At 44.7% G+C, this 23,200-nt stretch overlaps 1 protein-coding gene across 2 annotated transcripts in view; it reads right to left on the bottom strand.

The window, feature by feature from the left end:
• Positions 1–23,200, bottom strand: part of RPS6KA3 (ribosomal protein S6 kinase A3) — a 540,094-nt gene that overhangs the window by 426,451 nt on the left and 90,443 nt on the right. For both annotated transcript variants that reach the window (XM_069205007.1, XM_069205008.1), the window contains exon 3: positions 5,304–5,416. In XM_069205007.1, coding sequence (XP_069061108.1) covers positions 5,304–5,416 — 113 coding nt within the window. The remainder of the gene's footprint in view (positions 1–5,303; positions 5,417–23,200) is intronic.

The raw sequence follows: 23,200 nt of genomic DNA, 5'->3' as shown, positions 1-23,200 counted from the left end.
TTTAGGGATGGTAGGCTATTGCCGCCAATGGATTCCAATTTTTTCAGTCATTTCAAGACCATTGCAGAAGCTGACTCATAAGAAAGTCACTGATCCCATAGTGTTAGACCAGGACGAAATGAAAGCGTTCACTGAATTGAGAGAGAATCTGTGCAGGGCTCCAGCGTTGGGTATGCCCGATTACACGAAGCCTTTCACATTATTTTGTCATGAGCGTGATGCATGTTTTTTGTCTGTCTTGACACAGGTCCATGGAGGTGTAAACTGCCCAGTAGCATATTTTTTCAGCTACTTTGGAGCCTGTTGCAGCAGCCTTACTGGGTTGTTTGCGCACAGTTGCAGCAGTTAGTCAGAGCCTTACACAGTGTGAAGGCATTGAGATGGACATCCCGACTGTAATGGTCCCTCACTCTATTGAGATTCTACTTACAAGGGCGAAAACCCAATATTTGACTGGTGCAAGGTTGACCAGATAGGAAACAAGTATTCTAGGGTCACCAAATGTGTCATTGAAAAGATGTACAGTGCTGAACCCGGCAACCTTACTTCCGAGTGAAAATGTCGAAATTGAGAAACAGGAAAATCTTGAGCATGATTGTCTTGAAGTAACTGACTAGTGCACAAAAAACAAGACCGGACATTTGAGATACCCGATCGGAAGAAAATGACCAAACTATCTTTGTCAATGGTTCTTGTCTGAGAGACAATACAGGGACACAGAGCAGGATATGCTGTGTGCACAGTTAAATGTACCTTGGAAGTTTCTTGGTATCGAGGAGTGTATTCTGCTCAAGTATCAGAACTGGTAGTCCTTACTAGTGTGTGCCATGTCTCTGCTCAGCTAAAAGTTACAGTCTATACGGATAGCCAGTAGGGATCTGAATAGTCCACGATTTTGGTCAGTTGTGCTCACAGAGAGGTTTCCTGACCTCTTCTGGTTCACCAGTGAGAAATTGTGAGAAAATCAAAGAATTGTTACATGCTACTCAAATGCCTGAAAAGATTGCTGTGGTAAAATGCAGTGCACATTTGAAGCTGCAGGACTATGTGTCATTGGAAAATGATCTGTGGATCAAGTTGCAAGGTTTTGCACATTGAACTGTATATCATTCAGAGACAAGTGGGAACAGTTACCTGAAGAAGATGAAACTTGTACAAGCTATGCACTGAAAATAATTGGCACTTTGGAAGAACTGAAAATGTTGCAGAATAATGTGGACAGGGAGGAAAAACGTTCATGGAGCAACATTAAATGTGTGCAAAAGCAAGATGATTTGTGGGTTTCAGAAGAGGGTCAATTGGTGTTGCCAAATAGTCTTTTGTCTCAAATGGCAAGGTACAATCATGGTCAGGCACATATTGGGAGGGATGCAATGGTTGGTTTGTTCAAACATGGTTGGTTCAAGCCAAAGTTTAGACAAGTTGGTGAAGCAGTTTGCCATCGATGTGTCATTTGCCAGCAACTAAATGTAGGGAAAGGCAGTAGTTAATTTGAGCCGCATTGGAAGAGCGGGAGGTCCATTCAGCAGAATGCAAATGGATTTTATTGAGATGCCTGTGTGTGGAGGTTTGAGATATGTGTTGGTGACTGTCTGCATCTTTAGTCACTGGATTGAAGCTTACCCTGCACGAAGGAATGATAGCCTCACAGTAGCAAAGCTATTGCTTAGGGAACTGATATAACATTTCGGATTTCCGATCTCTTTAGAAACAGATAGGGGAAGTCACTTCCATCAATGAAGTAATTAAACTACTTTGTGCAGCACTGAATATTGAGCAGAAGTTGCCTTGTAGTTACCGCCCTGAAGCATCAGGACTAGTGGAAAAGATGAATGGAACATTGAAGTCATGAGTTGCAAAGATGTGTGCGTCCACGAATCTGAAATGGCCTGACGCATTGCCTTTAGTGTTGATGTCAATGAGAAACACCTGACAGGAAGACAGGATTCGTCGCTGCATGAGATCCTCATGGGCAGAGCAGTGAGGTTACCAGCGGTGCCTGCAAATGCACTTGTCAACATTATAGATAGTATGGTGTTGGATTACTGCAAAGGTTTGGCTGATGTGGTTCACTCTCTCTCAGCAGGTGGGAGCCACCACACTGCCACCGATCCATGATCTAGGGCACAACCTGACAGCTGGGGACTGGGTTGTGATCCAAAGACACGTGAGAAATGTTTGGGACCGTATCAGATAGTTTTGACAACTACCACAGCTGTGAAGTGTGCTGGAATTCCGAACTGGATTCATACAAGCCATACAATGAAAGTGGCATGTCCACTGGATCATGAAGAAGCATTGTTGAGAGTACCAACAACAGTGAGGCAAGCCTCAGGGCTGGAAGGAAAACAAAGGGGAACTGAGACCGGATCTGAGCCTGTTGAGGACAGTTCAGTCACTCCTGTGAGACGAGGGAGGGTACCTCCAGGAAGGTGACGGAGAACCTATCTCAATTGAGGCAGCAGGAGAGCCTTTTCAGAGGAGGGCTTTACCAGAAGGAGACGATCTTGAGAGGCAAACAGAGCAATTGCCAGACCCAAAAGGGGAAGGAGTTGAGGTGGATCAAAGTCCATGTGATCTGACTATTCCTGAATCGGCTGCAGGTCCGTCAACAGAAAACACCACCCAACAATCAGAAAGTTCAAGTTCGACTCTGAAGAGAACACTGGCAAAGGGTCCACTGAAAGGAGATAAGTGGCCGGAGTCACAGACAGAAAAAGGGAAAGAAGTGGTTGTAGAACCAATAATTGTAGAAGAAATAGATACCACAAGGAGAGAAGATCTAAGTGAAGGAGAGGTGAATGGTGATCAAAAAATGAAAATAAAGAGAATAGCCAGTCGAAGATACGCAGGTCCTGAATGGGTGTATGCAACTACAAACGAATGGCAGCAAGATTTTTTGCCTTTTTGTTTTGGTAGTGAAGTTCAGAGTCCGTATTTAGGCACGTGAAGGAAGCTAATGAACACTGAACTGTTGACAAAATCTGAGAGAACATTTTTGAGAAGAGAAACTGATTAAAGTAAGCGGAAGAGAAATTGATAATCTGATTTGACTTTTGAAACGATTTCACCCAGAATCCGTCTTCATCGGCAACATCTTCTTGCCTGGGGGGGGGGGGGGGGAATTCACCGTTACCCTCCCGACACAATGGTAATTTTGGCCATTTTTTTTGTCCGGTGGTGAGGAGAAGGGAGTCCGGTCGACCTGCGCCCATGTTATCGGCCGGCATGTGCGGCCGGAGGCGTGCGAGGTGCTGAAGGTCCGAGTGGGCGGCTCTGGCTCCTTTGATGTGGCTATCTAGAGGTGGGGATGGGGGATTGATGTCTCCTCCCCGGCGAACGGAGAGACCCGACCAGTTTCACCACCGGCTGGAAGGAGACGTAGAGCCGAGACGCCCTATACCCAAGATGGTGGCCGAAGTGTGTGACCAGCGGTGGGGTCCTGGTGAGTGGAGTCTGCTCCCTGTTGTGGAGACTGAGTGGTGAAAACGAGGCCGCGGAGACCGGCACGAGCCTGAACTGAACCGACCCAGCGCTAGAGACCGCGGCAACGGAAGGGGACGGCGGTACGGGGGAGCGTACCCCCACCTGTCCTTTTTCTCCCTCCCTTGGGACAGAGACGTTGGAGCCACCCTGTGGCCCACGGAGACAGAGGGTGAAGTGCATTGTGGGGTGCTCCCCTGCTGGGCTGCCAAAATATTTCACCGCACTACATGGCACCAAAAGGTAAAAGTAGATTATTTTGCAGGACAAAAAGATTTATGAAGCAACCTCGCCTATGGAAAAGTAGATATTTTATTAAATTCCAATTGCCTGATCGACAGGCACACATACCATCAAACACAATTACATTAAGATGATGTTTAAGTGAGAAGATATTATATCCCCCATCTCAGAGGAAATCATGCCTGAAAGATTTACCTCCCTTTGTTTTTAAAGCCCTGTGAATGGTGGCTGCAAAGTTTTTCCCATTTCTTTATGCAAACTGCAACACAATTAATAATTAAAAAAAAAAAAAAAAAAAAAAACAAGTACACAAATTTATAGATGTTTTTATCACGGAGGGTTTCAGAGTTATAAAAAGAAAACTTGTGTTATCTAACGTAGCAATTAGAATTCCAAGGTGAAAAATCCCATTATTCATTTGCACACATGCAATTGTGTTCTACATGCCCACGCCCATCTTTCCAATATCATCTCCCCACGCTGCTATCAACTGTGAACGGTCATAGGGGAGCTACAAAACATTGCCTTCATCTGCTTCCACCCTCTGCCAAGTCTTCCACCTGGTGGGCCACAAGACACATCCACTATCCTCTTTCCATTAGTCCTTCTTTATCCACCTTTCCCCTCCCAAATACTAAAAAAAAAAAAAACCAGTGTCCTGCTTTCCCAATCCGCATTCACCCTCATCACCCTTACCAAAATAAAAAATAAAAAAATTGGTATTCCACCATATCACTCCCATTCTCAGATGAGTGCTCCTCAAGCATATACAAAAATACTTAAACTGCTGCTAAACCAGCACCACCATTTAACTCTCCCTCCCTAATGAAACTGTGCTTTCTGCTCTGCAAGAAGAGAGCGGTGTGCACGAACATGCTGTCCGAGAGCCCTGTCAGCAGGGGTCAAACCACACCCTCTGGTGACTGGGAATTTATTGGCCAGTTCCCAGCGGAAGAACACTGCCCACGTTCACCAGCCTGACAGTTGTGTGGTGGCCCAAGAAAGGCAGATCTCTGGTGAGGAAGGAGAGCACAAGATAATTAATCATTCCCTTATGATATATCAATAGTGAAACATTTGTTTTGCACTACTGTTAAATCATAGCAGTGACGATCCAGACTAAGAATTAATTCCTAAACTGCTGCAGTTTCAGCAGTTCCTAGTTTATAACTCTACACTTGCCACATATATACTTTTTTTTTTTTTTTTTTTTTAAATCAAAACAGGCTTTTCGTTGGGAGTTGCCTGCATTGGTTGCCCAAGTTATGTGTTTTTTTTTTTATTTTATTTTTTACATTTCCAGCAGTGCCTCCCCTGTGTCTGGTGGCATATCCAATGCGACTACATTCTATTACCCTGAGCAACTACCCATATTATAGCCCTTGCACTTATGAACTCCTGCCGCCCCATTCTCATCCCTGTGCCTTCAAGACAACATTTGTCTGCAGAAAAACATTGTTGAGGCCAACAGCAGTTTCACAATTACAGTGACGTTTTTTCCAGACATGTTGCTTCAAAATGGAAGAACACCATATTTTAACCTCATAGAAACCATATTTGGCTTAAAAGTAACTCACCTTTCCAAAAGAGCCCTGTCCAAGTACTTTGAGGAGCTCAAAATTCGATGAATCTGCTTTTTCATGTCCTTCCTTCACATGGTGAGTGATGGCAATTTCCTTGATGCTGCCTTCTTCCTGCAAGCACACACATATAAGGCCCATCATAAGCTAGCAACAAAAATAGATTTTACTTGCCAACACAAATTCAGGTTTCATTTAAATCAATGAAGGGTTGCACATTTGCATCCTTAGGGATTCTTCTTTTCAGTAACAAAACAAAATCCCATTTGGGGAGCCCATTGACTCAGTAATAGGGGTGTGATGTGCAGCAGTTTCTGCAAAAACAAATAAATTGTGAACCTAAACCATGGAAACCACGCTGTGATTGCGCTCAACGGCTCACATTGCACTACTGTCCAAGTGCTGCGTAAACAGCAGTACCCTTCCTAGCACACTGATAGACCCATCGCCAAAAAGGGAATGTCCACACTAAAATGTAGGCAAAACTGTAATTAAGCGGATATCTTTGTAACTTGGACCCCTCCTCTGTACAATTACAGATGTGTAAGACAATTGATTATCTCTATGGTAGGAGTATAATTGGGAAGCATTACGTAAGCGAGCTTCGCAATAAAACTAAACACAAAGAGACAGTCAACGTTACAGGGGCCTAAATAGGCACATGTTCAGGTTTAGAGTGCCCATGCAACACTACTGTTACTAATCACAACATTTAGGAGAAAGGTAATGGATACTTAAACAAGTGTACAAGAGATGAGGATAGCACTTATTTCCTACTCCAAAGTTCACTTTGTAAAAGAGGAGGCATGTTTCATGGCACATTTAATTTCATGGAGTTTTTTCTATGGAGCACGTTCTTGTGTCAATTGGCAATCGACAAACTTCAATGAAGTGCTGTAATATTTAAATTTCTACACTGCCACACAGTCGGTAAAAAAAAGAGAAATAAATAGATTAGTTACATAGAAGCTTATAATGTGTTTTAGACCTAGCAGGAAAAATAGACTCGGTCCATGACAATGATTACAACATATGTCAAGCAATGGAAAGCAACTTTCTGCATTCACCTGCGTTGTCTGAGAGGAGAGAAGCAAAGTTGGATTGCACCCCCCCCACCCAATTCAAAGTGTCTTCGGTCCATTGTCTATTATGTTGAACACTGACTAGAAATCAATGATAGAAACTAATTAGACAACAAAAATAATTGTCAAAGAAAACTACATATAAAGATCCAAACTAATCAAGATCCCCTGTAAATAAACGAAGAAAGCAGAAATCCTGCAGCATAACACTGGTTATCCTTCAAAAGTTGCCCTATTATGTGCTACACAGTACCATCATCTAGTCATTAATTACAAGCAACTTTTTCTGATTAAATTGATATCTAATCGAGAATCCTGGGTAATTACAGCTTCCAAGGAGAAAAATAATGTTCAAGGCTAAGTAACACATTCTCCTCCAAGATCTACGCGACTCATTAAGGCCAGGCAGCGAATGAAAAGTGCTACTGAAAGATGATATCATCGACCTCCTAAATTGGGCAAAATCAGAGCAGTGGCCAAGAAGACTTGGTTGTTAATTTATCTGGTAAAATGTTGACACCTATAGAAGGTATGGTTCTGAACAAAGGTTTAGGTTTTATCCCTACCCCAAAAGATGATTTTTTCCGATTAAACTGTGTGATCACTGCTCTTTTTCTAAAGATTTGTCTGCATTTTTCTTCGAAGATCGTCGTAGGATTACTTTGATGGGTGAGACATTTGAGAAAACCTTCCACTTTCATGCCTTCTCATAATCTGGTACCTATTGAAGTTTTGGCATTTGAAAAGGCAGTTCGTCATGAAACTGGTTTATTACAGCCCACACAATCTTCTCAAAATGTATCCAACAACGAAAGGCAGGCCATTCGTTCTTTGTCTCAAGATCCAAACATTACTATAAAACCAGCAGATATAGGAGGAGCCATTGTAGTTTTAGACCACCTTTTAGACCCAAGAATGTAGGAGACTACTGAGTGATCGCACATACTATGAACACATTAAGTCTGACCCCACATAAAAAATAACATATCATTTGTAACATGATAGCGGAAGCAGACAGTGCAGGTTGGATTACACATCAAGAAGCACAATTCTTGGACACTAAGGACACCTAGAATGCCCTACTTTTATTGTCTTCCTAAGATACATAAGGGAACTCCACCTCCAGGTCGTACTATTGTTTCAGGGATTGGATCTATTTTGGAGCCTCTATCTAAATTCTGCGATTTCTTTCTCCAACCTATTGTCCAAAAAAGTCCTGCTTTTCTGAAAGACACAAAGGACACCTTAATATTGTTGGATCTTAACAGTAGCGGAACTTCAGATATGCTGATGTGCCTTGATGTTGAGGCATTATACACCAACATACCACAAGATGCTACTCTAGAAGCAGTTGAGGAGATTCTCACAACTGACACTTGGTCTCATAATACCCCCATGAGTTTTGTTTTAGCATGTGCTACACTAGGCCTAAAAGAGAACTTTCTTCAATTTGAGGATGATCTATTTCATCAGATCCAAGGCACTTCTATGGGCAGCACCTTTGCTCCCAGTCTAGCCTGTCTGTATATGTATTCGAGAAACGTTACATTCTAGAACCCACACAACCTTTTTTTTTCCCACCCAATATTCGATTATGGCGCAGATACTATGATGACATTTTGATTGTATGGAAAGGGACTATAGGAGAGCAGAGTCTTTTTGTGAACTGGATTAACACCTTAGACCAACACTTACGCTTTAGTGCTACCATTTCTGAAAAGGAGGTACCTTTTTTGGACTTATGGATCATATACTCTTCTATCTTTCACAAACGGACTGATAAAAACAGTTTGTTACATTTTGACAGCCATCATTCTAAATCTCTGAGGACCAATTTACCTTTTGGACAATTCTTTAGATTGAGACGTAATTGTAGTGACGATCATGATTTTCACAGACATTCTGCCCTGCTTAGCCAAAAGTTGAAGGATCGACACTACCCATCACAGGTTATTGCACAAGCTAGAAAACGAGCTCGTAATATTCAGAGAGAAACTTTTTTGACTGATTCCAATAAAGTACAACGCACAAGATTGACTTGTGTGACCACATTTACTCCCCTGAGCAATCGGGTAAAGTAGATCATCAACCAGAAGAGGTCTATTTGGACCGACACAGAGGAATCCTTAGGGAACCCTCTGTTTGCTTTTAAGAGGACACAGAACATCAAGGACCTTATTATTCACACTAGACCCAGATCAAGAAAGTCCTTGGACACTAATTTACCACAATCTTGGCTTAAGGTCCAAGGGCACCACCCATGTGGGCATTGTAATATCTGTCCTTTATCTAGGAGTGCCACAGAATTAGATTTGGGAGAAAAATATAGATGGCGATTGACTAGACACACCAATTGTCACACTAAAAATTGTATTTACATGGTTTTATGCCCCTGTGACCTTAGTCACATAGTGATGACCGCGAGAATGGTAAAAAAGCGAATTAATGAGCATCCTAGCACCATTCGATGCCAGCGAGCCTCTACGAAGTTGACAACACATTTCACTGAACAAAAACATTCACCGGATGATATGAAATGGGTCATCTTGGAGTGTGTGTTAGACAATAGGGAATGTACTAAGAAACTTTTTGAGAAAGAACAACGTTGGGGGTACAGATTGAGAACCCACACCAGGGGCCTCAACGATGAGGTGCGAATTAATATAAACTGGTTCTTCATGTTGGTTCGATGAAGATATGGGCATTGTTATATATATATATTTTTTTTATATATATATATTTTTTTTTTTACTTATTTTTGGGTTCAGGGTAGTTCATTACACTTCAGTGACCTAATGTTTACCACTTATGAATCTATTTGTAGACAATGTTTCTACAATAATCATCCCTGTATTAATAGTCCTGTTCTACTCTCACATATGTGACAACTACTCTACATTTTAAGATAGCGACCGTCATTATAGACTAGTATTAATTTGACCTTTCTCTATGTCTATGCCTCCTAGCTAAAGTCGGGAGGGACCTTTCAGAGATGGCAACAACCATCTCTGTATCAACAATCTCAGTGCTCTCTTGATTTTTACGCCGGTCTAACCAGCTCTACCGTCCTATAAAAACTAGGCCTTGCACACCGGATCATGTCTCCGGATATGCGGAGCAGAGGTAGGTGCTGACGGCAACTACAGTTTTGTAACAAGTAAGTGCCCCCCTTCCTGAGCCTTATGTATTTTTGCTGGTACTTATTATAAGCCTTGTTGGGGGGAGTTATCGGCAGCACAGAATTTTTTTGACTATCCACTAAAGCATCTAGCACGAGCCTTATTAGGGGAGTTATCAGCAGCATAGAATCTAACTGAACACCTACAAAAGAATGAAGGTATCCCTGCGCTTTGTTGCTAATATATATAATATATATATAATATTATATAATACAAGGCTCCTGTACTACTGTACCTCTTGCACTGTGGGCATGTATTCAGGCGGGATGTAGCTATTGATACACTGATGAAGTGTGTGTCTTTGATACGAGAGTATAACTTGTAGACCACATGTTATTTATACAATGTTTAAATCTAGCTTATGGCACTTCTCTCTCAGCCAGTTTCGTTCGTTTTTGGTGGGAGTTGTCATCTAGCCACCTCATTAAACTGAAAATTAATGCTTAGATAAACTACAGGTACATATGACCAGCTTTTCTTGGCATAATCCATGATTTTTGTGCTGTTTGTTTCATGGTTCATTACACAGATAAAGGTTTCTGCTATATGTGATGTGATTATTGATGTTTCCGAGGAATATCAGACTTTGTTCTCCTGAGACAGTGGCTTTACATATACGTGATTTGTTTCGGTCCTGTTTGACATTCATTTTTGACATGTATTAATTATTGTTCTTCCTTATACTCCAGATTTGCTTATGATTATATCGGCGTGATTACGCAGGATCTCTGCGTTTTCCATTGGAGACCATTCTTTAATAGGAGGGTAAGAAGCTCAGCTTTGGTGTGATTTAGAAGTGATAATTCACGGGTCACTTGAGCACTACTAGGGATTTTCACTGGCATGTTCTTTCCAATTTGGTAAAGAATTTTGTGGTCCATGCTCAATTTTCTTTTTGGTCTTATCCTTTAGGTTCCGGCTTATCAAACATGTACTTATTATAGTTGTGAGTATTAGGTAGGTTTAATTTGAGGTCCTGACGAATCGTAACCATATCTTTCCAGACGTATTTTGAGCGAGAAACATGTTGACTTTTTTTTTTTATATTTTGGTAGTATTGGGATTCCCAACTCTGCCGCACATGTAATTGATCCCTAGATTATAGGGCTCACCGATATTTCATTCCATTTGTGTAAGGGTGAGATAGACATACTTTCTTCCTCCCCGCATAGTTGTTTTTAACCTTGACAGAGGCCCATATCTTCATTACACATTCTACTACATGGTCCCTCTAGCCGATTTTAACAGTTGATATACACCAGTCCCACATTACTTACATCCATTTTCAGAATTTTTTTCACGAAATGATCTCCGGTAAAGAGTCCCTATGAGGGGCCCATCAGATATTGGAGTGTCGGTCTGACGAGCAGCAAAGCACTATGATGAAGCATGTTACCTATTGGTGAGTGAGGGCATTTGTTCCTGCTTCAGGCTATTCCCAGGAACCACAGCTTGATCTCCCTAGAATTAGGGTGAGATCATGAATAGCTTTATCTTTTTGGAACAGTGCATTCATTTTTTTTTTTTTTTTTTACATATATGGGAGAATATGCCCAGGACCAACTTTTTTCAAATCTCCCACCATTTTGAGCCCTTCTATATATTTTTTGGACGTTTCTATTGCCACACCTCGTTAACCTTGAGAATAGGAAGAGTCTTCGAGTACCTTAAGCCTCATTTCCTCTAGTCACCATTTGCATATTGTCAACTCACAAAATTCCCCAAACAAAGAAGTTACTTGCCTTTGGTAACAAATTATCTGGTACAGACACATTCTAGTTGCAGATTCCTTATCTTAGAATTTCCCCTCAGGCGTCAGTCTGGATGTGGAGATTTTTCTCTGAGCAGTACCCTTGCGCGCCGTTGGGTGGCGTCGGTTGACTCCGTGACAGTTGGTGGCATTGTCGTCGCCCTGATGACATCACGTCATATATAGGCACCACCCCAGTACACAGACGCCAGTTTCCTTTCTCGACTTTCCACGCCAGAAGCGCAGAGGAATGATGAACAGACTGGTGTGCCAGAACTAGGCCCTGAAAGGGAGCCCCTTTCCCTAGAAATCAGTTTGCAGAGCAGGGGGTGATGGGTGGATCAGTAAGTAATCTGCAACTACATTATGCCTACCAGATACTTTGTTACCGAAGGTAAGTAACTTGGCATCTGATAGAGAACTCTAGTTGCAGATTGCTTACCTTAGAACAGATACCCAAGCAATACCGTCCCCAGAGGTGGGTCTGCGAACCAAGATCATATTAACTCCTTCGCTGCGGACCTGAATGTCCAGGCAGTAGTGTTTAGTGAATGTGTGCAGGAACACCCATGCTGGTGCCTGGCAGATGTCCAGGACTGGAACTGCGCATGCTAACGTAGTGGTTGCAGCAGTTGCTCTGGTAGAGTGAGCAAACCTTCAGGGGGTTGCTTGTCGGCCAAAGTTTAGCACAATTTAATGCAGAGAACACATCTAGAAATGGTACTTTTCTGCACCGTCCCCATCTTCCTTCACACCTACACAACCGACAAAGAGTTGTTGTCCACCTGAAAGTCTTTGGTACAATTGAGGTAGAATGCCAACTCTCTTTTTGGATCTAGACAATGAAGTCTTCCCTCTTCGTGAGAAGGATGTGACGATGTGTAAAAATCAAGCAAGGTGATGGATTGGCCTACATGAAAGGGCGTGACCACTTTGGGGAGGAAAGAGGACCTGCTATGAAGCACCACTTTGTCAGGATGGACAGAGATAAAGGATGGCTTCGAAGAAAGAGCTAGCAGCTCACTCACTATGAGCAGAGGTGATGGCTACAAGAAAGGTTGTCTTTAAAGTGTCAAGCCGAAGAGGACAATTATGAAGGGGCTTGAAGGGAGCACACATGAGGTATTTGAGTACTAAGTTCAAATCCCACTGGGGCATTATGAACAGGGTAGGCGGAAACATGTGGGTTAGACCCTTAAGGAATCTTCCAACAATGGGAGATTTAAACAAGGACGATTGAACTAGTAGTTTTAGGAAAGCCGATATGGCACACAAATAACCTTTAAGGGTGCCCAAAGCAGAGCCCTGCTGGGCAAGAGTACAAACAGAAGAACCTCAGACAGGTGTTGAAAGGGGATCAACAGACTTGTTACACCATGCCACAAATGTGTTCCAACAATAGGAGTATACCGTTTTGGTAGAGTGAGGCCTGGCTGCCAAGATAACATCACAGACTTCTGGTGGAAGGTTGAAAGCTGCCAACTGCCGCCACTCAATCTCCACGCAAGAAGGCGGACACTGGACAGCTTCGGGAGAAGAACCATAACCTGCTGCTGCAACAGAAGTTCCTCCCAAAGAGGCAGTCTGATCAGAGGATTGAAGGCCATGCTCAAAAGCTCGGGATTCAATAATCTTCGTGCCCAGTCCAGAGCCACAAGGATTATTTGGGTCCGGTCGTTCTTGATAACTCTGGCCAGAAGTGGGATTGGCTTAAGGAAGCCAGAGTTCCACTCAAAAGACGAAAAGTGTCACAGAGCAAGTGCTGCCTTGGAAATTCCAGCACCCAAAACAGCTGACATTGCACGTTCTCTGCAGAGGTGACGATCGAGCCAAGGCTCCTAGGCATTGCTGAAAGAGACACTGTGCCTCCTCCGGAGACGCCATTCATGATTGACCATGCACTGACAGCTGAGTTTGTCCACTCTGACGTTCAGAGAGCCCCGCCAGATGTTAAACCACCAGAGATATGCCCTGACTTGCAGCCATGTACAGTGGCGTAGAGCCTCCTGACAAAGGGCCCATGACCCCACTCTGCCCTGCTTGTTGCAGTACCACACGGCGGTGGTGTCGTCTGTGAACACCTGCACCATTATCCCTTTGAGAGAGGGAAGGAATGCTTTCAATACATGCCTGATCGCCCTGAGATCCAGAAGACTGATGTGGATCCCGGACTCCATAGGAGACCAGACGGCTCTGATCTCAGCCATCCCCATGTGGCCGCCCCATCCCAGGAGTGACATCTGTCACTGTCCGATCTGGTTAGGGAAGGGAGAGGGATCTGCCTTTGACCAAATTGCAGCTCAAAAGCCACCACTACAGATCTTGCGCAGTTCCATCTGAGATCTTGACCATGTCAGGGAGATTCCCCTGATGCTGCACCCAGTGGACCTTCAGGACCCACGGCAGAGCCTGCATATGCCATCTGGCATGTGTGGCCAGCAGGATGCAGACGGCTATAAGGCCCAACAGTCTCTGAATCATTCTCACCAAAAACCAAGACAAAGGCTGAAAACATCGGTGTCATAGCCTGAATATCCTGGGCTCGCTGTTTCGGAGGATAGGCCTGAGACTGCACTGTGTCCAGCTCCGATGAAAGAGCGTCTGAGAGGGTGTCAGGAGTGAATCTGGCATGTTTATAGTGAACCCCAGTGAATGCTGGAGGTTTGCCGTAGTCTGGAGTTGGGAGACAACAACCTGGGGAGAGAGCCTGCCTTCAACAGCCAGTTGTCGAGGTAGGGGAAGACCGAAACCCCCAGTCTTCACTTATGTGAACACGCAAGGGGAGCTGGCAAGACCAAAGGGGAGCACAGTAAACTGAAAATGCTCATGACTTACAACAAACACAAGTAACAACTGTGGCCAGGCAGCACGGGAATGTGAAAGTAGGTGTCCTGCAAGTCCAACGCTATCCAATCTCTAGTGTCCAGGGCAGATAGGACCTGAGCCAGCATGTGCATTTTGAACTTCTTCTTTCTGAAGAAGAGATTGAGGGGCCAGAGGTCTATGATAGGGCGGGTGCCCTTGTCCATCTTGGGCACCAGAAAGTAACAGGAATAACAACCACAACCTACTGCTGGCACAGGGACCTTGGCTTGGCCAAGAGAGCCGTAACATTATTGCGGAGAAGTGCCAAGAGATCCTCAATCATCCAATCGTACAATGGTGGCATGGCCAGAGGGGCAGTCTTGAAGTGAGCAGCCTCTTTAGACAATTTGCAAAATCCACCTGTCCATCGTGATGGATTCCAGGTGGGGCTTGTGATGGTGACTCCTGCCTCAAACTAGTCTGTGATGTAGAGTCAGACTAGGAAGGTTTGGAGGCTGCGCCAGAGGGGCAGGGGTGTGGTATGGTAGACAGGGCCGACCGGTGGCTCCCTGACCCACAGGCATGTTGGATCCCACATCCGCAGCCATGCAGAGGCTGGGCAGCATACGCAGCATGGCAGCTGGAGAGAAATGGGCGTGGTTGGACACCCCTTCCATAGCCATGAAAGGGATGAAAACCACACTGAGGGGAGCAAGGTGAAGCTATGCGGCAAAGGCACAGAGCTGTTGCTCTGTATCCTTAAAGCACTTGCGTGCTGAGTCCAATTTGTATCTAAAGAGATGAGAGCCATCAAAGGGCATGACCATAAGTGATTGCTGGACATCCCCTGAAAAGCCAGATATCCTCAACCAAGCGTGTCGCTTGAAGGTCACCGTTGACACAACCAATCTGCCTAGTGAGTCGGTATGTCCAGCCCACAACGAATCGTGAACTTGGCTGCATCTCTCCAGTTAGCAACAGATTGGAGGAGAACGGCCTGGGCCTCCTCCAGGACCTATGGCAGCACCTGCACAACCGTATCCCTTAAAGTATGGGAATAGTGGCCCAAAAGGCATGCAGTGTTCAGGGACCTAAACGCCAGACTGGAGGAAGAGAGAAACTTCTTCCCAAGTTGGCCCAGTCGTTTGGATTCCCTATTCAGGGGGGCAGGTGGGAATGCGCCAGAAGAGAAAGAAGCCTGGATGACCAAACTCAGGATTGGGATGTTGGGTCAGGAATTTAGGGTCGTTACGCACAGGCCTATGGTGGCAGATGATTGCCCTGTTGACAGGAGCCCCTGTAGTGGGTTTAGACCACATCACAACAGGACACCAGTGAGTGCTTCAATAAAGGTCCAACGGGGTTCCAACGTGAAAGCCCCTGGCTGAAGCAGCTCAGTCAGAAGGTTAGTCCTGACAGACATCGAAGGCAGCTCGAGGTCCAGGACCTCAGCCGCTCTATTCACCACCACCGAATATGAGGCTCCCTCCTCCGTAGCTATAGAAGGGGGAGAAAGAACACTGGCTTCACACAATTCCTGAGCACAGTCCATTTCAGGATCTTCCAGCTGGAATTCTAAGGGGTCCAGCGAACCCTCCATACTCTCATTGTACCCGTATCCATAGGCGTAAGGGTCAGGATCCAATATAGGGAAAATAGTCCCCGTCAAAGACTGTATCGGCATCGAAGGACGTCTTTCCGGCCCAGGATCAGAGTCAAGAATGAGTCTGGGGTCAACGTTGATCGTGGGCCCAACCAGCATCAGAAGAGTCTACATCTTTACGGACACCGGGGGTGCCCTCCGGAGTCAAGGCCGAAGCTGCCTGTGTGGAACCCAAGTGGGCCACCTACGACCCTACTGGGCCCGAAGGCGTCACAGGAGGGACGGTCTATCCAAAAATGAGACGCATGGACTTGTAAAACTCAGTAGGACAGGGGTGGCCCTGGCTCCTGGAAACTCGGGGAGGTGCAGAGCCAACCCAGAAGCAGGCTCCAAGGACAGAGGCCTATAGCGTCAATAGTCCTCCCACGTCTCATCATCTCAGCGACAGGGTGAAGTTGAAGAACATTTATTCTTCGAAATTCTTCTTGTGACCCGAATGTCCCAACAATTTGGAGTGGGACGAGGACGAGGGGTGATAGCTCAGCGAGCAGTCTCATGACCTTCCTCTCATACAAGACTGGGAGTGATAGAGCAGAGTGCCAGGCTATCAAGAGCTTCAGCAACCGCTGCCTGAAAGCCTGGACTGGATCACATCCTTCCTCTCCGGCAGAAGCCAGAGAGTCCGCCTCCCTCCCTTCCTTTCTGAAGCCACTAAGACCATGTGCGGCGTTCCCCAAGGTTCCTCACTCAGCCTGACCCTTTTTAACATCTACATGGCACCGCTCGTCAACATCGTCCGATCCCACAACCTCAACATCATCTCCTACGCTGAGGACACCCAGCTGATCCTCTCACTCAACAAGGATGCCACCACCGCCAAAACCAACCTCCAAGATGGAGTAAAGGCCATAGCCAACTGGATTGAGAGGAGCGGCCTGAAACTGAACTCAGACAGAAACCCTCATTCTCGGCTCCAACAACTCCTGGTGGCCGGCCACCCTAGGAACTGCACCGATGCCCACCAACCACGCACACAACTTAGGGTTCATCCTAGACTCTTCGCTCACTATGACCCAGCAAGTCAACGCCATCTCATCTTCCTGCTTCAACACCCTCTGCATGCTCCGCAAGATCTTCAGATGGATCCCCACCGAAACCAGAAGGACGGTCACCCAGGCCCTCGTCAGCAGCAGACTGGACTACGGCAACGCTCTACGCGGGAACTACAGCCAAGCTCCAGAAACAACTGCAACGTATACAGAACACCTCAGCATGCCTCATCTTCGACATCCAACAATGCAACCACATCTCAGCCCACCTGAGAGATCTACACTGGCTCCCCGTCAACAAGAGGATCATCTTCAAACTCCTCATCCACGCTCACAAAGCACTCCACAACGCCGGCCCTGCCTACCTCAACGAGCGACTCACCTTCTACACTCCCAACCGTCAACTCCGCTCCCCCAAACTCGCCCTCGCCACCGTTCCTCGCATCCACCGAACTACAGCCGGCAGTAGATCATTCACACACCACGCCACCAAGACCTCGAACTCCCTCCCTGTCCTCCTACGGCAGACCCAGGACCTGCTAACCTTCAGGAAAAGCCTCAAGATCTGGCTGTTCAGGAAGTAGCACCTTCAGCCCACCCCCCACCCATCAGAGCCTTGAGACCCTAATGGGTGAGTAGCGCGCTCTACAAATAATTTGATTGATTGAAACAAGCCCTTAATCCACACCCCACACCTGAAAACTACCTCCCAACCCAGCCCCAGCCCCATTTACCTCATCGCACCCTCTCCTGATCAACTAGACTGCTCTCTGCCTTTTTCTCTGCCTTAACCACACTTATGTGTAGTTTGGCACATGCATGTTTAAGGTTCAGAAAAAGGCAGTCATTCCGGCAAGCGTTTCTATGCTTGTGTGATAAACATCCTTGTTGTTTACAACTGTTTAGTATGTTACCCACCACAAGCACACGTGGTGCAGATCCATCACCAACATCATGCAGTGACAGGAGTGTCACAGCTTGAATCCAGTCTTGTGGAAAGACATCTCGATGCGCCAAGTAGGTCAAAAACTTTGACAAAAATATCGAAAAGTCAGTCAAAAAACAGAAGGTAGCTCTTGTTCAGATGTGTGTGTGTGTGTAGGCTGAAGCTGAAAGAAAAGAATGGATGCCAGGGCGCTGGGAGTGATGCCTATATTCGACCGCTACATCATCACAGTGACTTCGAAGCCAACGATGGACACTGTGTCGACCAACGCCACCTGACAGCACACAAGGGTACAGCTCAAAGAAAAATCTCTAGAACCAGTCTGACGCTTGGGGGAAATTCTAGGGCAAGGAATATGCAACTAGATACACATTCTAAACATAAGGCACTCCATCAAACACATTCGCACATCAAAAAAAAAAAATAACAATTTAAACCCTGTGACAAGTTCACAGTGACAACCTAATACATATGGACCCTATTTTCACATCTCCCCCAAGTATTACCAAATACTTCAATCTTGAGATGTATGCCTGTTAGCAGCAGACTGGCACTTGCACACACATGCAAGATCATAGACCTCTTAACTCTGCACAATTCTTTCTATATGCTCTTCATCACTGAGACTTTATTCTCTCCTAGCTCATTGCGGTCTTTCGACAAACTAATTCCAGGTGAATATTCCATTCTCCACAAGGACAGGACACAAAAGAACTGAGGCGGCATGGTCATCAAATACAGAGGGCTTGGCACTTCATCATAGCTGATTCTCTTTCCTTCCTATCCTTTGCACTTCTTTCAGAAATGTTCCAACTACACCATAGACACACAATCTATCATTTTCTACATAGCTATCTTCACAGAACTCACTATTCTAAGGCAATTATACTACTCAAGCCTCATCTTCTTGGGGGGGATCTCAACATACCTGTTAAAGAAAAACATTTTTTTCCTGTAGGAGTAGTTTTGAATTTAAGTTTTGTTTTGGATTCGCATGCTGTGTATTGTTCTGCCATTTTGTATTGGGTTTGGAATTTTTCTGTAGCATTCTTTTTCTCTGTGGGTATTCCCGTCCACCATTTGGTAGCATGTCCATCTCCTTGCGACATCAGACAGACATGCACCCCAGAAACCATTGTTTAGGTTTATTCACCATCTTCAGATTCTTTTGGCGACCTTGTATTCATTTTACCCTCTGCAATATGTGAATAATAGTTTATATGCGAAGCACCTAATTTCTGGGAAAGTGGGAGTGTAGCTTGTGAACCACATGAATATCCAGAAAATTCTTCAGGCTATATAACTACTCCTACAGTTAAGTGACCATTTAGTTTTGCAGTGTGAATCTTTTCTGGATTCACATACAGTACATTGATTTTGCAGAGGTATCCTTCTCTTTTTGAAGGCTGGGTTGAAATGAGTTTGAAGCAGGTGCCTTTAATACTTGTTTCCACTTGAGATTCTCGGTTATCTTGAATGTCCACACATTAAGGTTTTGTAAAGGTAGGTGGCATGAACGACAGTGGCTACCACGCATACGCCGTTAATTGAAACATTTGCTAAGAATGCAAGGGTTGCCACCTTTTCCCCCCTTGTGAAGAGGGCTCTTGGTTTCACTTGTAGCTCTTTTACGTCTCTCCTTCAATACATGTGGAATGCTTGATCTATTCATCTTGCAATAGTTCCTTTTGTCACCGGTGAGCCTGTGCTTGCTGATGCAAATACATTTTTGGTGGTAATGTACAAGTCACCTGCATGGTGTTAAACATGCACCCCCTGGCTTGGGTGAACCAACTGGGGAACCCCCTGGTAATGATTTTTGGTAACGGGCGAACACAGATCATGCATGTGTGCCATGAACTGGGCATGCCTCATGGCAATGTAGTCATCATGGACTAACTCCCTGATGTCTGTGATTATTGGCTTTCTACCCATTATTGAACTTCACTCATGTGGTCTGGCTTGTGGAACTTAGGGATGCATGAAGCCATCAATCCTATTAGTTTCCCAACTATAACACTATCAGATTGGCCCTTCTGGTAAAAGGTGAGTTTGCTCTTCTATGCCAGGATTCTCATGGTTGCAGGTAATGCTTCTGCAGACCTGGAATTCATTGTGTATCACAGAATGATCTTCTTAGGTATTTGGGAGGATTTTTCCAAGTGTTTTGAGATCTATAGTTTGTACAGCATATTCATTATTGTTGTTAGGTTCCTTTGGCATTATGAGAATGGACTTGCCTTTGCTAGCCAGTATAGGTTTACCTGTACTCTCAGATGCCCTGCTATCATAGTCAAACATTGAGTAAACAGTAGTGATGCTATCCTTTTAGCTAAAAAAAAGAAAAAAAGTACTTTTAATTGACAGGTGTACATAGTTCACAAAGAATCAAAGGAATATTGTGTGTTTCTTATTCATGGCTACATGCAAACAGGCGTCCTTGAGGTCTGTGGCTACTATGTAGTCCTCTTTCCACAACCACAGAACATCCTTCTAATGTGCAATTATCTTGAAATTGTGTGTCTTTATAAATTTGTTAAGAACCGGAGCTACAGAACAGGCTTGTTTGATCCTGTTTTGGTACCAGCAAATATACAGTCTAGATCCCCTGCATGTTCACTACCTTTTCTATAGGTTGTTTTGAAGCCCCCCCCCTCCCCCATCTCCTGCTCCAAGTGGTTTTGTTCTTCCTTGGTATTGGTTCTCTTTTGTGGCCCTACATTAGTTTTTTTTTTTTTAAGTTTTTTTAAGGAGTTTGATACAGTACCAGTTATTCAGTATCTTTTTGTCAGAGGTGACGGACTTCCATAATTAGGAGGAACAATACTATTCTATTGCCAATATGGGTTCTATCACTTTGAAGTCATTTGCTTGATATGCCTGCTCTTTTGGAGGCTGTCCACCTCCTCTGACCCTCCCTCGAAAAGGCTGATGAGGGTGTTGAGGGGAATTGTCACTGCGGGGCTACTGATTCTTGTATATCTGCATGTTGGAATAATGTCTGTGGAGCAGTGATCTGAAGACTTCCTCTTCCCGGTGGCCTTCTCACTGAAGCACTCCCTATCCTCATTGACTAGGGAACTATAGGGCTCCCTTGGCCTTTGCCATGTTTGAATACTTTTTCACCTGTTGCAGGATGGCACCCACTGCTGCTTTAAATTGAGGTTTGGCTGTGAAAGGAGTATTTATAACAGTAGACTACACCTTGTGCCTAAAACCGGAAACTCTTAACCAGGTATGTCTCCTAAGGCTAGTGCCAGTACACAGTTGTCTACTTACCATGTCTGAAGCATCCAGAGCAAACTTATAGTAGACACTTGAATTAGCCTCGACTTCTTCTATGGTGGCTTTTGCCCTTGTCCTGTACTGTCTGGAGAGATGTTTTATCAAATCCCCAACTTCCTCCCACTGGTGATGGCCATATCAATTGAGGAGGTCTTCTGAGCGGGCTACTCTTTATTGTGTGGTAGCCGATCACTCTACCTTGCTTCCCGCAATCTCCATTATTTTGCTTTCTTTTTCCAAAGGAGGGACAGCTGGCATTGTGACTGGCTCTTTTCCTGGTTGTGGACAATTAATGGATCTGCCACTGCACTGCTTTTTATGTATACTAGACCTTTGGAGGAGTGTTCACATTTTTACCTCCACTCTTCGAGTTACAGTTTTACATAATGCCTTTACCGCGGTCTAGGACGCTCAGGAAGGTATTGACTCTTTGCAATAGCAAGAGGGGGTTGAGAGGAAAATATGCCAGTGAATGTTCTTCCTCTAGCTGCACCCCAAACTTCCCTGCATCTCTTTACCAAAGCACTGTACATTGCAATGTCACTGGGGGTGAAGAGCTTGAAAGGTAACATTAGATGCCCTTCTCTGGTAAATGGGTGTGGATGTCTTCCCATAGTGACTCTGCTCACAAGGCCCTGAAATACACCCCCCAGACCATCTATCTCTTCCTCCTCGAAGAATCCTTCCTGTTCTTCCTCCTGAGGTTCAAGTGTAGTTGGAGGCTGTAACTTGGCTTGCTCCTCTTTGTGCCCCATGTCCGACTAGTCTCAAAAGGGTTTGATATTCTTTCAGGGATTCAGTCAATTCCCCCTTCCTTTAGAGGATCACTGCCTTTTCAGGAATAAAGATGTTTTATCCTATCAACCTAGCACTTTTGGTTTGGCACCAAGGGAGGCAGGCAGACTCATTTTAGGGTTGGCATGCCTTGCTTCTCCTTGTTTCCCCAGTCTCAAGTGCCTCCCAGCATCAAACCTGTGTCTGTCGGACTTTATCCTACGGTATCATTGTGTCCAGACCCTTGGTGTTCCTTTGGTTTTAAACTCCTTTTGCTCCTCAAAGGCATCTTCGCAGTCCTTGAGTCTGAATGCTTCAGCTTGGACGCACTATGCTTTTGAGGTGTACGTTTCTTGTGTGCTCCTTCTGGAAGACTTCTTTGGCAGCTTTTTTGACGGTTCAACATTGCCTTCTTTGATCCCAGATCAATCTCCTTGTTCTGCGTTGATTTCTATTGTCGTTGGAAAGGATGAGGTCATTGAGCGAAACCTCTTTTTTACCCATGTCTGCATTGCAGCGTAATGCACTCACCTCTGCGCTTCCCTGATCTGGGGTGTCTTTTGCTGGAACTTGGTGCTATGATACCTCTGCAGACTTAGACTGCAGACCTTCTGTCTGTATTTCTATGCACACTTGTGGTGGCATTTGGATAATACCTTAAGAAAGCATTCCCCATTTCCTACAACCATTCCAGAACCCCAGATGCACATTCTTCTACCTCACAGTCTATTCCTCTGCCAGCTGAGCCTACCTATTTCAATGAGATCCAGTGGTTATTAGTTGTCAATCAACGGTTCTTTTCATGTTTTTTCCACTACCTTCCAGCTGTTTTTCTTGCTGATCCATTGACTATTGCCCAAATTTCCCACTACAGTTTTTCCTTGACAGCATTAATCTGGCTTCTGCTTCCAGACACAACAGCGGAGAAAAGAATCTGAAGATGGCGACCATGCACAGGGACCTTCGGGGGCACACGTGTGACATCACAATGGGACAGACATACCACCAAATGGTGAGGGTGGAGCACAGAAAGAAATATTCCAGACAACCAGTAGATGGTGAAATAATGCACAGTATGTCAATCCAGAAAACTGTCACCCCGGAAAACCCTTTGGTAGATAACATTTCAGACCACTGTACATACAATTATTTCAGCATGTCATTTCATCATCTCTTTATAGACATGCAACAATCTAGAACTTCATTATCAAAAAGTCTCATTGTCTGACCAATGTAACATAATCTTGTCAATGGCAATCAAGCTCATCCTTTCCTCCATCTAAACCACAGCTTCCTAAAAGAGGACAAACTGAACCCATGAAAATCTGGAAAAGAATGTTAATAAACATGTCCATCCAATCCTCTCTCGGCAGCTTTAAGTTATTGTTCAGAATGAGAAAATGTATCATCAACTCCACTGA

Source organism: Pleurodeles waltl, chromosome 8 (assembly GCF_031143425.1).
Source record: "Pleurodeles waltl isolate 20211129_DDA chromosome 8, aPleWal1.hap1.20221129, whole genome shotgun sequence".
NCBI classification, from domain to species: domain Eukaryota; kingdom Metazoa; phylum Chordata; class Amphibia; order Caudata; family Salamandridae; genus Pleurodeles; species Pleurodeles waltl.
Note: the sequence above shows the minus strand (reverse complement) of the source record. Positions and strands in the feature narration are given on the sequence as shown.